The sequence below is a fragment of the Micromys minutus genome, assembly GCF_963924665.1.
Source record: "Micromys minutus genome assembly, chromosome: 9".
Taxonomy (NCBI): Eukaryota; Metazoa; Chordata; class Mammalia; order Rodentia; family Muridae; genus Micromys; species Micromys minutus.
Window position 1 is genome coordinate 27,453,132 of NC_137978.1, and position 12,949 is coordinate 27,466,080.

At 42.4% G+C, this 12,949-nt stretch overlaps 1 protein-coding gene and 1 pseudogene across 2 annotated transcripts in view; both read right to left on the minus strand.

Annotated features, from left to right (window-relative positions):
- The window catches only part of SCP2 (sterol carrier protein 2), a 69,062-nt gene that overhangs the window by 37,292 nt on the left and 18,821 nt on the right, over nt 1-12,949 (minus strand). The window contains exons 7-9 of the mRNA XM_080921780.1: nt 6,646-6,709; nt 5,527-5,613; nt 592-742 (exon numbers count right to left, since the gene is read on the minus strand). Of these exons, the coding sequence (XP_080777906.1) occupies nt 592-742; nt 5,527-5,613; nt 6,646-6,709 (302 nt within the window). The remainder of the gene's footprint in view (nt 1-591; nt 743-5,526; nt 5,614-6,645; nt 6,710-12,949) is intronic.
- LOC308424898 (aldo-keto reductase family 1 member B1-like) lies at nt 2,423-3,349 on the minus strand (annotated as a pseudogene). Its single transcript has 2 exons — nt 3,101-3,349; nt 2,423-2,972 (listed from the first exon to the last, which is right to left on the minus strand). The product of its transcript is annotated as an aldo-keto reductase family 1 member B1-like (transcript).

Genomic DNA, 12,949 nt, shown 5'->3' on the forward strand with positions numbered 1-12,949 from the left:
GCACTGATTAGTTATGTGGGCATTTCAAATTTGTAGCATGTATAAAAACTATTTTATAAACCGCACTTTACCATGCAATTGTTTCTGTGGGCTGAGGGCAAATCTTTAATTATTCAACTCACTTTAGGTCTGAACTCTTAACTTTCTCCTCAGTAAAGGCCCACCCCTTTAATCCCAGCACTCAGGAGGCAGAGCTAGCAATCTCTGAGTTTGAGGCTAGCCGGGTCTACAGAGAGAGTTCCTGGACAGTCAAGGCTATGTTGAAAAACGCTGTCTCAAAAAACAACAAAAACCAAAATCCTAACCCATGTGTAATGAATGAAAATACCTTACTCATGGCTCCAACCTAAATAACATCTGGTTAGCAATGTAACTGAGGCTAGCCCTGAATTCCTGACCCTCCTTCTATGCCCCAGTTACAGAACTGTATACTAAGTCTATCTCCTTCACAAACCATCAAGGATGGACTACAACGAGAACCTTTCTAGATCAAGTTTTTATAATACCTTCCGGAGCTAATGACGAGAAAATGCTAGGTTGCAATTCAAAATACTAATTCCTTAATTTGATATTTTTAAATCTCAGACATACCATTTTAATGACGCTTTGTTCTTCAAATGTACTGGGCAAGTCAGTCATCATCTCCTGTGCGACAATTTCCACAGCTTTGGACTGCAGGCCATACTCCTGCACAAACTCCTCACTGGACAGAATTGCTGCCGCAGCACCGTCTGAGGTGGGACTAATCAGAAGTGAAAATCATTACTTACGCAGGCATCTCCATGGGTTTCAGACTGGGAGCTAGGAGGAGAAAGACCAAGCGTACCTTCTAGCCAACTCACGTTCTTCTCTATGATTTTACAGTTAAATTATACATACATCTCACTGAGGCTGAGCCTCTAGCAAGACTTCAAATGGTCCTCACTGCTCAGACTGCAATCTCTCCCTCAGACTCTCACTTGGATATACATGAGGCGATTTCTGGAGACTTTCTGTGGAGTAAGTCTAAAAGGCTGCTTCTGTCTTAATACAGTGAAGACACATGCCAGGAGCCATCTAGAAGCTAAAAAGTAGCAGGTGATCTTCCTGAGATGATTCTGCCTTGGATTAAAATCTGCGATGGGTTTGCTCCTACAGACAAAGCCTAGGATTTTTCATTTTAGGAAAGAGTCCTGTTATTATTAAATATATATTTAATTATAACATAAAATATATGTATGCCCAACCTTCTGAGCAGATTCCTGTAGAACAATGAAGATGTACTATCTTGTAGTAATGCTATATAGACAGATGGCTTCTTAATTCTTAGTGATGATCCTATAAGAATTCCTAAAATTATATCAGTAATTTTAAGCTCTTTTATAATAAGAGTGCTATTAAATCTTTTCTGATAATCAAAACTGCAAGGAGAACTCTGCTGGACTTCAAGTATCATGAGTTAATTGCTTCTGAGATAATAGTGGGCATCTGTAACTTAAAGCACATTCCAAGAGATTGTAAAACTATTAACCAAAGGTCATCAGAAGGGAACTGAGGATTTACTATAGGTGCAAGAACAGAAAATAAAATACTGACTGGGTTTATCTATACAAAACTTCACTAATACTTAGTCACAAAGCTATGTCTTTTTTAAACTTTCGATAAAATTGTTGAATGTTTAGGTAGAAAATTATTCTTAATGGGTATGCAACATTCTCTTTTGTATGCTTCTTATTTATGGTTTGAATTTATGTTTGAAGTTCTAGGAACTTTTGTAAAATAAAAAAAAAAAATGATGCGTGGAAAACCCATGTGATCTGTACCTAGAGACGGTACAAAGACTGGGAAGGACTGCGTTGGGGACAGAACATTGGAGAGAGAGCACTGGGAGCAGAGCATGGTGACATCAGAGCAGGAGGAGACAGCACCGTCAGGAGGAGGATGCAGAGCAGAATCACAGAAATGTTAAGGCAACATAAAAAATTAAGAGCAGTTGCAGAGGGAAAGAGAAAAAGGAGCTGCAGAGAGGCAGGAGGAGCAGACAGGGTTCTCCTTACCATGGGGCACAAGTCTTTTCTTTCTTTTCTTCACAAAAGCAGTTTGTATTTGAGGCAAGGAGAAGCCTGACCCATAGGATTGCAGTTCTAAGCACTCAGATTTAAGTGTTAGTGGCACAAACTGGCTATAAATCTTGTTTCTCTTTGGTTGGAAAGGGTACTGGTGTTAGAGTCCTTCAGGCGGGAAGAAGAAAGACCAAGAAAGGATGGAGCAAACAACTCAGCTACTGGTACTGCCCTGCAGATTCTATATCAAACCAACAAACTCTCACTGGGGCAAGGTGCCACCCAGCACAGTGACACAGGCCACAGGCCACTTGCAAGGGCAGATGAGGCAGAAAGAACAGGTGTAGTAAGCCTTTGGGGCGGAGCAGGAATCCGTAGCTTCAGACTTTGGCATGGAAGGGGCAATCCTTGTGTTTGGCACAACTCATCAAGGCTCACACCCTCCGGTTCCTGTTGTAGCTGAGTAGAGTAGCCATGTCCTCGCCGCCCAGCTCAAAGTCAAAGACCTTAAAGTTCTCAGCAGTGCGTGCTGGTGTCACAGACTTGGGGATCACTACCAAGTTCCTCTGAATGGGGAACAGGATCAGCACTTGGGCTGTACTGGGCTGGAATTGCCTTGCTCCTGGGATCCTCCAGGAGAGAGGGGTCTTCGGACTTGGCCCAGGGCCTGTCAGGGGAACCAACGGGACTGTATGCAGTCACCATGATGTCTTTACAAAGGCAGTACTCAATCAGCTTCTCCTGAGTTAGGTACGGGTGACACTCAATCTGGTTAACAGCAGGCTTATACTTTAAGCCACATTTGCTCAAGATCTTCTCAATCTGAAGAAGGTTGAAGTTGGGAACACCAACTGCTTTTACCAAACATTCATCCATTAACTGTTCCACAGCCGTCCAAGTGTCCACAAAATCAGTGTCACTTGGAATCCACTAGGAATCACGTTTCCTGATGCATCCAGTGAAAAACAGTCAGGCCCAGGCTTGAAGCCCATTGGTCAATGAATAAGATAGAGAACCAGCTGCAGGTCGCTCAGTGTCTTCCGTCAGGCTCCTTCCACCATGCTCTTGCCGTGGAACGTGCACCACAGCTTGCTGGCGATGAAGAGATCCTGGCGCTTCACCACCCGATCCTTGAACTTCTCCTGAGGGGCCACGCCCACCTCCTTCACATTCTGGTACACCTGGGTGCAGTCAATGTGGCGATACCCCGTATCAACAGCAACCTTCACAGCCAGAGGAGACTTCCAGGTGCCCAGGCCCAGGGTGGGCATCTTGGCACTGTTGTTGAGTTTCAGATGGCCGGCCATGATTGCTGCACACTGAACACTCCGACCAGCAAATGTGCCAAGTGTTTTCTTAATAATAGGGCAGGCTTAGTTTTACCAAAGAGAACAAAACCTTCTTCTTATAGACTTGGTTTTAATTTATTTAATAGTAAAATGGCAGAAGCTTTTCCTTTCTCTGTGCAATAAAGATTGGAGCTCATTTTTCATCCAGAATGAGTGAGTTCTTTCTGCATCGGGTGCTTGGTCTTTTTCTACATATGCATATTTAATGTAACCGTAACATATGTAGATTGTCCTGAAGCTGTTTGTATTTTAATGTTAATTCCACTTCCCCAAGAAAGGATGCCTAGTCACACAACTCCAACTGAACCTTCCCATTTTAATTAGTAAAATAAAGGAAAGACAGTGACTGGGTGGGATGAGGGAGGTGGAGAGGGCTGAGAGGTCTGAGGAGGTCAGAGGAGGGTGAAGGTCGTGGCAAAGTGGAGTTTCCCAAGGACCAGCTAGACCAGGTGATATTAATTGGCGTTAAATAGCTATGAACATTAAGGATTTTATAGGTCTAGTATCTCATATAGAAGGGCAGTTTGTATCTTTGTCTATTTGATGTAATCCTGTTGTGTAGAGGGTTCGTGGATTGAGAGCTGAATATATACACCTGTATGAAAAGCTATCGGCTGTAGAGTTGTATTTATGTGGGATTTTGGGGTAGAGAAACAACCCAGGATGGAGGCAGAGAACAGGCAGTAGAAAACCGCTAGGGAAGGGAGTTGCGCGGACAAGTTGAGCTGGTGGCTTGGACCAGACGCCAGAGGTGTTCCCTATCAGGGTGAGGCCTGAGGAGACCTCAGGGTCGGTAAAGAGATAAGCATTTTTATAGTTTTTAATATTTACTGCAACGTGTGTGTGTGTGTGTATGTGTGTGTGTGTGTGTGTGTGTGTGTGTGTAAGTATGTAGTTATGAGACAAATATGTTAGCTGGGCCCAACTGGTTCAAATGGAGATGTATGAATATATATGCATGAATCTATATGAATTTATGTGAGTGTAATCCATACTTGATTGTGTAAAAGTTTTTCTTCTGCAAGCATGATTCTCTTCTCCTGGTTAAATAGAAGTTTACTGCTCCAAACTCTCCCCTACCCCCAGCTGTCAGGTCAGAGGCATTTGGACAAGAGAGAAAAGACTCTACAATTAATTCTTTACTCCATCCTGTGATGCTTTACCATGAGGTGCCAACTTTCTGGCCCAAAAGAAACACAGGCAGGTCAGCTGCAGTAGCAACATGACTTAGATTTAGGATAGGTAAATGTTTTATTATTATACGGCAACCATAAATATCTCATAAAACCAAGTCTTACCCCCACTGAAGCTCTTCCCCCTCAGCCGTCCACAAGAAGAACCAAGAAGAAAGAAGCCAGTCTACTGGCTGGCCCCAGTAGACACGACTATGGGCTCATAACACTCCAGCTTTGTTATACCCCAGGGAACTCAGCCAGAAACCCTTTTGGAGGCTGGAACATAATAGAGTGGGAATATAGAAAATCCAGAGGCGAGTCCCCTGAGATCCCAACGCAGGCCTACAGTAAGCTGTAAAGGTAGGTGGCACACACCAGAGGCCCCCAGGGAGTTGGGAAGGATTTTCTAAGTAGGCTGTCCTTCAGTCTGTAACTGGTGAGAGCTGACTCATTTTTTCAGCTGCATCCCAGACAGTATCTCTGGCGCTCAGTTGGGAGTCTACACAGGACTACACAGTACTCAGTGGGTGTTCCAGGAGTGGGAGAGTGGCAGGCAAGTTTCAGGATGTGACTATGAGCATCGTTAGAGCTACAATTCCTTCTTTCCTTCCACCCTTACCTATCACAGAGTAAAATTTCCTGCATTAAAGTCTACAGGAAAAGCAAAATGCTCCAAGAATCTCAGGGCTGTGCGGGCACATCAAAGGTACATTTTTAATGGACAAACAGAAAGCAGTCTAAAGGAGAGAAGGAAGAAGTAAACGTATCTTTTTATGACAGGAGGGGATCAGCCTCAGAGCAGCAACAGGAAATTAGGGTACACTCTCCTGAAGTAGCCAGAGTGGGGGGCATATTGGTCATTCTACAGAAGCTACAGAGACAGCATAAGGGTTAACCACGGAGGGATGGGTAAGGAGGAGAGCAGTCACATCCAGGAAATGATAGCATTGCTTTTCTTACCAGCATTGTAAGACAGTCAGATAATCAAAAACTGGCTTTGATTCCATTATTTCATTTAAGCTGTATTCCTCTTGGAACTGGGAATACCTACACACAAGATAAGCGGTTACAAGAAGTGAAGAGGCAACTGTAAGGCAGGCAGATTTCTGAGTTGGAGGCCAGCCTGGTCTACAAAGTGAGATCAGGGACAGCCAGGTTTCTTACAGAGAAACCCTGCCTCAAAAACAAACAAAAACTGGCAGCTATCATCAGAAGTAGGACCATGACCCTGCTTAAAAACAATAGGCAAAATAAATCCAACTCCATTCTTTATAATTCAGCCAGTCCATGATATTTTTTACGACGTTATTGGAGAAAGAAAATGATCAAACATTTACATAGCATTGCTTTTATACAAAGTCTAATTATGTGGCATCCATTCAGTTTCCAGTGGACCTTTCCCCCAGAAAACACTGAGTTCATGCTATGAACCGCCAATAAGCATTCAGAGATTGTTGATCGACAATAAATCTGAATCATTTACTTCAGATTATTTTTAGAAAATAATTATATTGCTTTTCCGGAATAAGTTAATAATGCTACAGTGGTGGAAATTCACCTTATAGACTTAATATGCATTTTGCAATTGTTTCCGCTGTGTAAAGAAAGGAACCTAGGGCCTCACAAAAGCTAATCACCAGCTCTACCACTAACCTACATCATCAACCCCAAGTAAATTTTTAAATACCCATCACTCTTATTTTAAAAAAGCATTAAAGCCAGGTGGGAAGAAGCATGCCTATAACCCCAGCACTTAGGAAGCTGATGCAGACGGATTGCCATAAACTGGAGGCTAGCCAGGGCTATACTTCAAACTCTGACTCCCTATCAAAAGAGTGGAAGAAAGGGAGAAAGAACCATTAGGCTGTAATTATATTTTAAGTATAAACAAGCCAAGAACTAGAATGGCAAAAGTAAACTGTGTGATTTGGGTACAAGTCTTTCTTTTATTAACTAACTAAATAAATAAATAAGCAAGCATCCAAGTTAGCATCTTTGATATCTTACATGTTTTCCAAGAATTGCAATTGACACAGCAGAACAGACCAAATTTTCATGCCATGCCTCTGAAATACTTACGGGTTATTAACTGAGTGTTTATGATTTTTCCATCCAATTTTTGCAAAGTGTTCAACTTTTGTTCCTGCAGAGAGAGCAAACATCTATCAATGCGCTGTTTTCTACAGCTCATTACCTCAAACGTCACAGTAGAATTCAGTGTTCGGCTAAATAACTCCATAGTTTCTTTTGCCCTAATATCAGGGTTAAAGACAATGATCACTCATGTGATTTGTTATAATTAAATTTGAGTGCTTCATAAATTGAATCAAGAGATGTATGAGATAAAAAACAGTTCAAACTGTCTATTCTATTTAGTATAATTAGGATTCGCTTACAAAAACTAGAAAATACAGCCTGGAGCCATAGTGCATAACTGGACAGTACTGCCAACAGTGACTGGTGTCTGCCAGACACTGCCAATCGCATCCTCTGTTGCCTGATAAACAACCCCAACAACTTCCCTCTATGATACAGCAGAAGAATCCTTAGAAAAGTCACATCCAGTGAATTATGCATGTTTTCCAGATCCTCAGCCGGGTTGTTTTATGTTGCGTTTTGAGATAGGATCTCACTACTTAGCCTTTGGTTGGTCTGGAACTCAGCAAGTAGTATGGAATAGCTTTGAACTCAGAGAGCTCTGCCTGCCTCTGCCCCCCAGGAGCTGGGATTGAAAGCACGCACCACCACCGCCCAGCGGTTCTATGCACAGACTCAGGTGCTCTAACAGTGTGAATCGGTTACACAGAAAAACTGTGCCCACGCGCAGGACTCGGTTTTCAAGAGTGGTGCCAACACATAGGAAGAAAAAGCAGGAGGCTCAAGGGTATAAGGCCAACCTGGACTACAATGAACCTTGTCTCAAAAAATACAATAAAATAGGGAAAGATGCTGTGGTACATGCCTTTAATGCCAATACTCAGGAGGCAGAAGTAGGTTCTAAGTTTGAAGCCAGCCTGGTCTACACTTTCAAATTCCAGGTTAGACAAGGCTGTACAATGAGATCCTGCCTCAAAATAAAAACCATGAGTTAAAACTATAGGAAAAGAGATTTGAAGATTTGTTGTTGTTTCTGGTTTGGCTTGAGGTGTTTTATGGGTTGTTTTTGTTTTATTTTGTTTCAAGACAGGGCTCTCCACAGACTCACACATATAAAGAACATCTCCCAGAAAAGGATCACTTACCATGTATTTCTTTTTTTAAAAAAAGATTTATTTATTATATATGAGTACACTATAGCTGTCTTCAAACACACCAGAAGAGGGCATCAGATCTCATTACGGATGGTTGTAAGCCACCATGTGATTGCTGGGATTTGAACTCAGAACCTCTGAGCCATCTCTCCAGCCCTTACCATGTATTTCTTAAGCCTGACACTAGCTAAAGGCTAGATGCCCACTACCTCTGAACTGCCAAATAATTTGCATTGGATGTTGCCAGGCATAGAAGAAAATACTTGTAACTCCAGTACTTGGATGGAGAAAGATTAAGAATTCAAGGTCATCCTCAATCACATAAATCCCCCACCCTCAAAGGTTCCCCCTTAAAAAAAAAGAATTTTGGCTGGTCAAAGAATATACTTAGTATAAAAAGATTTCAACCTCCTAGAATTAAATTATATAACCACAAAAATCTGCTGAGTCAAGTTAAAGGGGCGGTGGTTCATGCTTATAAGCCCAGCACTCAGTGGGGAGAGTCAAGCAAGAGATCTAAAGGAATTTCAGGCTAGCCTAGGTTACACACTGAGCTCTAGGCCAGCCCAGGCTACACTGTAGACCCTGTCAACAAACAAAAGCAAATTCAACTATTTCAAATTTTAGACTAGAAAAATGATTAAGCCATTCCAAGTAATAGAAAACTTAAGGAAGCATATAAGTTTAAAAATACACCAGTCCCAGTATTTCGAAGGCCAATGGAAGCTGCCACATCTGTCTCTGTAGCCTCCAAAAATAATACAAACAAGAAGGAAAAGCATGAGTGTGTAGTACCATATAATCAGGAAAACCAGGAGAACAGTGATACCCAAACCTCAGAATCTCTGTAAGTTAAGAAAAAAGAAACATCTTAAAAAAAGGGGGGGGGGGCAAATTCCAACCACAAACCTTTGGGGTAATAAGAGCAGCCAGAGGAAAAATAGTAGAGGAGAGAGGACAGGAGCCAGTGGCAGCCCACAGTCGCCCTCCCCAAGTGTGAACACACAGAGAAAAATGTTCCTATAATAGAAATAAAGGGCTTTAAAATTTTTCCATTTATTTGTGTGTGCATGGTATTTGTATGTGCTGCATGGAGATTTGACTCGGTTCCTCATGCTTGCACAGAAAGTGATCTTCCCAGACCCCTAGAAATAAAAGTTTAAATTGTAAATGATTTTTTGATCACTTAATAAATAGTGACACGACCTTTTAGAGTCATAATCAAGCTGATCAGAAAAATCTAAGTGAAATGGATAATTGACTGGAGAAATAACATTGATTCCATTAGAAATAAAATATTTAGCCTGAAAGAAATACAGAAAACTAGGTTGAGGATGTATATCGGTTGGTAGGGATCTTGCCTAGTATGTAGGAGACCCTGAGTTCAATCCTAAGCAAAAACAGGATATGATGACACAAGTCTGTTACCCCAGCACCTGGGAGGTGATAAAGGGAGGACTAGGCATTCAGGGTCATCCTCAGCTACTTAAGAGTCAGAGGCCAGCCTCAACAGGCTACATTAACCTTGGACAAGGGGCAGAAATGGGGGTATGGGGGAAGGACTTGGAAAGAACAGAGGTCGAACAGAAAGGACACACATCTATACAGAGCATGTGGTTCCAATGCTCCATAAATGGTTACAGAGCATTAAAAGTGAAAAAAAAAATCTTTTTATGAGGCAAGGATAAAACTGAAACCCAGAAAACCCAGGTCTAGTAGGGTAGGGCCCAGTGACACGGCACTTGAGTAGCACAGGCCCAGGATGCCAGCGCCACAGGAAATAAAGTTCTGTGTGACTTCAGTGTGGCAAATGAAGACTACTGAAGGCCTAAGTTCAAAATCACAACAGAATAACATCCAAACTCGATAAGCATAACCAAAAAAGGGGAGAGAGTAGTCGACTACAGCAGTGCCTGGTGGTACACACCTGTCATCTGGGCACTTAAGGGACAGGGGTAGGAGGATCAGGAGTTCAAAGCCAGCCTGGATAAACAGAGTTCAGGCCAGTCTGTGCATCATCAGACCCTGTCTTCAAAAAAAATAGAAGTAAGCCAGGTGATGGCAGCACACACCTTTCAAACTAGCACTCAGGAAGCAGAGGCAGGGGCAGGGGCAGGGGCAGGGGCAGGGGCAGGGGCAGGGGCAGGGGCAGAGGCAGAGGCAGGGGCAGGCAGATCTCTGAGTTTGAAGCCAGCCTGGGGTACAGTTCCAGGACAGCCACGGCTACACAAACAAAAAAATAAACAAAACACTGAAAAACCAAACAGTAGGGAGCTGGAGAGGTGGCTCAGCAGTTAAGAGCACTGGCTCCCCCTGCAGAGGTCCCTGTCTTAGCACCTACAAGGCTGTTTGCAATCCAGTTTCAGGGGGTCCACTGCCCTCTTCTGGTCTCTGCGGACACCAGGTATGCCAATGATGCAAAGATGCACACACAGCAAAGTAGTCATGCACATTAAAAATAAATTCTTTTCAAATCCAAAGTAAACAAAATTATAAAGGGCAAATTATTAAGACAAAAAGGGGATTATCTGTGAGATGATTAATAAAGCTAGAAATAAGGCACAAAGGTTAGGTAACAGTATCATGTCAACATTAACTAATTTTTTTTTTCTTGAAGCAGGGAGAGCCCGAGGTCTTACTGTGTATGATGTCTGGCTGGCTTTGGAGGCCTGGACTCAAGCAAGTCCCCTGTAACAGCTCATACACATTGCTGTATTTGATTTGATATTAATGTCTTGATTTTGATTATTATATTTGATTTTATTTGATATCCATATGCACTATATTGATCTGATTGTTACAATGTGCTGTGTGCATCTGTAACTTACTCATTTTTAGGCAGGGTACATAACTCTAGCTCGTCTGAAACTCACTTTGCAGATTAGACTGGGATTAAAGGTGGGTGTCACTACCCTTGACCTGCTCTTAAATATTTAAATTATACAAAAAAAATACAGAAAAAGATACCCAAAAAAGCATAGCAAAATACAAATGATCTAGAAAGGTCTTAGGAATATTTTGTGCAATACTGTAATTAAGTCTGAAATTATTTTAGTACAAATGTGACAACCCACCAGTGGTGGTGGCTCATGCCTTTAAACCCAGCACTTGGGGAGCAGAGCCAGGTCAATCTCTGTGAATTCAAGGCCTGGTCTACAGTTACTATGCAGAGAAATCCTGTCTCCTAAATAAATAAATGTAAAAAACCATCAGAGCCAACCCTTCACAAGTCTAGAAGTGAGTCATACTATCTTTCAAACTGATAGCCTCTCAACTGACCACCATCAAGAATTTCAGTGTTTAAGCTATTGGGCCAAGGAGATGGCTCAGTGGGTATAAGAGATTGCCACACAAGTCGCACGGTCTGAGTTTGATATGAGAGCCTAGTTAAAAAATCTAGATGTAGTAGCACATACTGTAATCACAGTGGACCTATGGAGAGATGGGAGACAGAGAAATGAGAATCATCCCAAACCCAAAGACCACTATCCTGGAGTTTACAGTGCAGGGCAGAAGCAGGAAGGAAAAGAGACCCTGCCTTGACAAGGAGGCAGGCAAGATCAGACTACAACAACAACAAACAAAATTGCAATCTGATCACATTCATTATCTATAACGTGAGGAAGCTTTAAAGTATTTATGACATTCATACAATTTGTTGCAAAAGTCTTTTATAACTTTATTTGGAAAATAGATTTTTTAAAAGCCCACCCAAGCTGATCATTTAACCCAGTTCTCTACTGAAGACTCAGGGTTATTTACAGTCTTCCACACACAGTGCTATGATATCAGCCACATACAAACACCTTCCATACGCTGCAGGTAAGCCCAGACGGCACTCATGGAAGAAAAACGGCTCCAGCAACTTGAAACAGTCTGACTTGCTCTACGGAGCCTACAGCATTACCAAGCCTAACGTAACTGGAGAATGGGTATTACCAGTATGGCTTTCGTGTCTTCCCGCTATTATAGTTAAGACGAAAGCCAGGCTGGTGGACTCAATCTCCAGTGCAGTAAGGGAAGAACAGCAGTGTGAGCAAGGTCCTACACTCACCTGTCAGCACCATAGTCACAAATACATAAGCAACTGAAAAAGACCCTCATGTCGTCACAGCGAGTTACTGACAGTTAGGAATCGGATGATTTCATGGGATCTCCACTTCCCAGTAAGATTTTAAGCTCTCATCTGTAACATTATCAAAGGGCCTCAAAGATATTCCTAATACCCTCCCCTCCCCAATTCTAATTGAAAGTCTGGCCTCAATGACTGGGAGATGGGGCCTCTACAGGAGAGAGGCAGTGAACGAAATGTTGATGTCCTAACCAACATCCTGTGCTGAAATCTCAACTGCAGAGCCATCTCTCCAGGCCTCCCATGATGAAATCTAATCCTCACTGTGCTAGTTTCTGGAGCAGGGCCTTCATGAAGTGTCCTTACAAACGCTGGGGAGGGAACTGCAAACGTAGCTCAGTTGATAGAGTGTTTATATAGCCCCAGGTTCAATCCGCAGCATCCATGTAGTAGGTGACAACCACTTGTAACTCCAGTTCCAGAGGATCTGATGCCCTCTTCTGGCCTCCAAGGGCACTGGGCATGCATGTGATACACAGGCAAAACACCATACCCATAAAGTATAAAACGAAATATTTTCAAACATATTTTATATCTTAAACATCCCAATATCTCCCACATGTCCTTAACAAACACCTGCTGTTTTCTATTGCATGAACATAACTAGCAATAAGCCTGAAAAGGTGATGTTTTTGTTGTTCTCTGTGGAGGCAGGATCTCACTACACATGCTTAGCTGGCCTGAACTCATTATGTGAATCAAGCTGGCCTTAAACTCAAGGAGATCCAAATACCTGTGTGCTGGAATTAGCATGGGTCAACATGCCCAGCTGCTAAAGAAGGGGTTCTCAACCTTCCTACTGCTATGACCCTTTAATATAGTTCTTCATGGTACTATAACCCCCAAGCATAACATTATTTTTGTTGCTACTTTATAGCTATAATTTTGCTACTGTTATAAATCATAATGTAAATATCTAACATGCAGAATAGTCTTAGGTGACCCCTGGGAACGGTTATTGACCACCCCTGACCCCCAAGGGGCTGAGACCCCCAGGTTG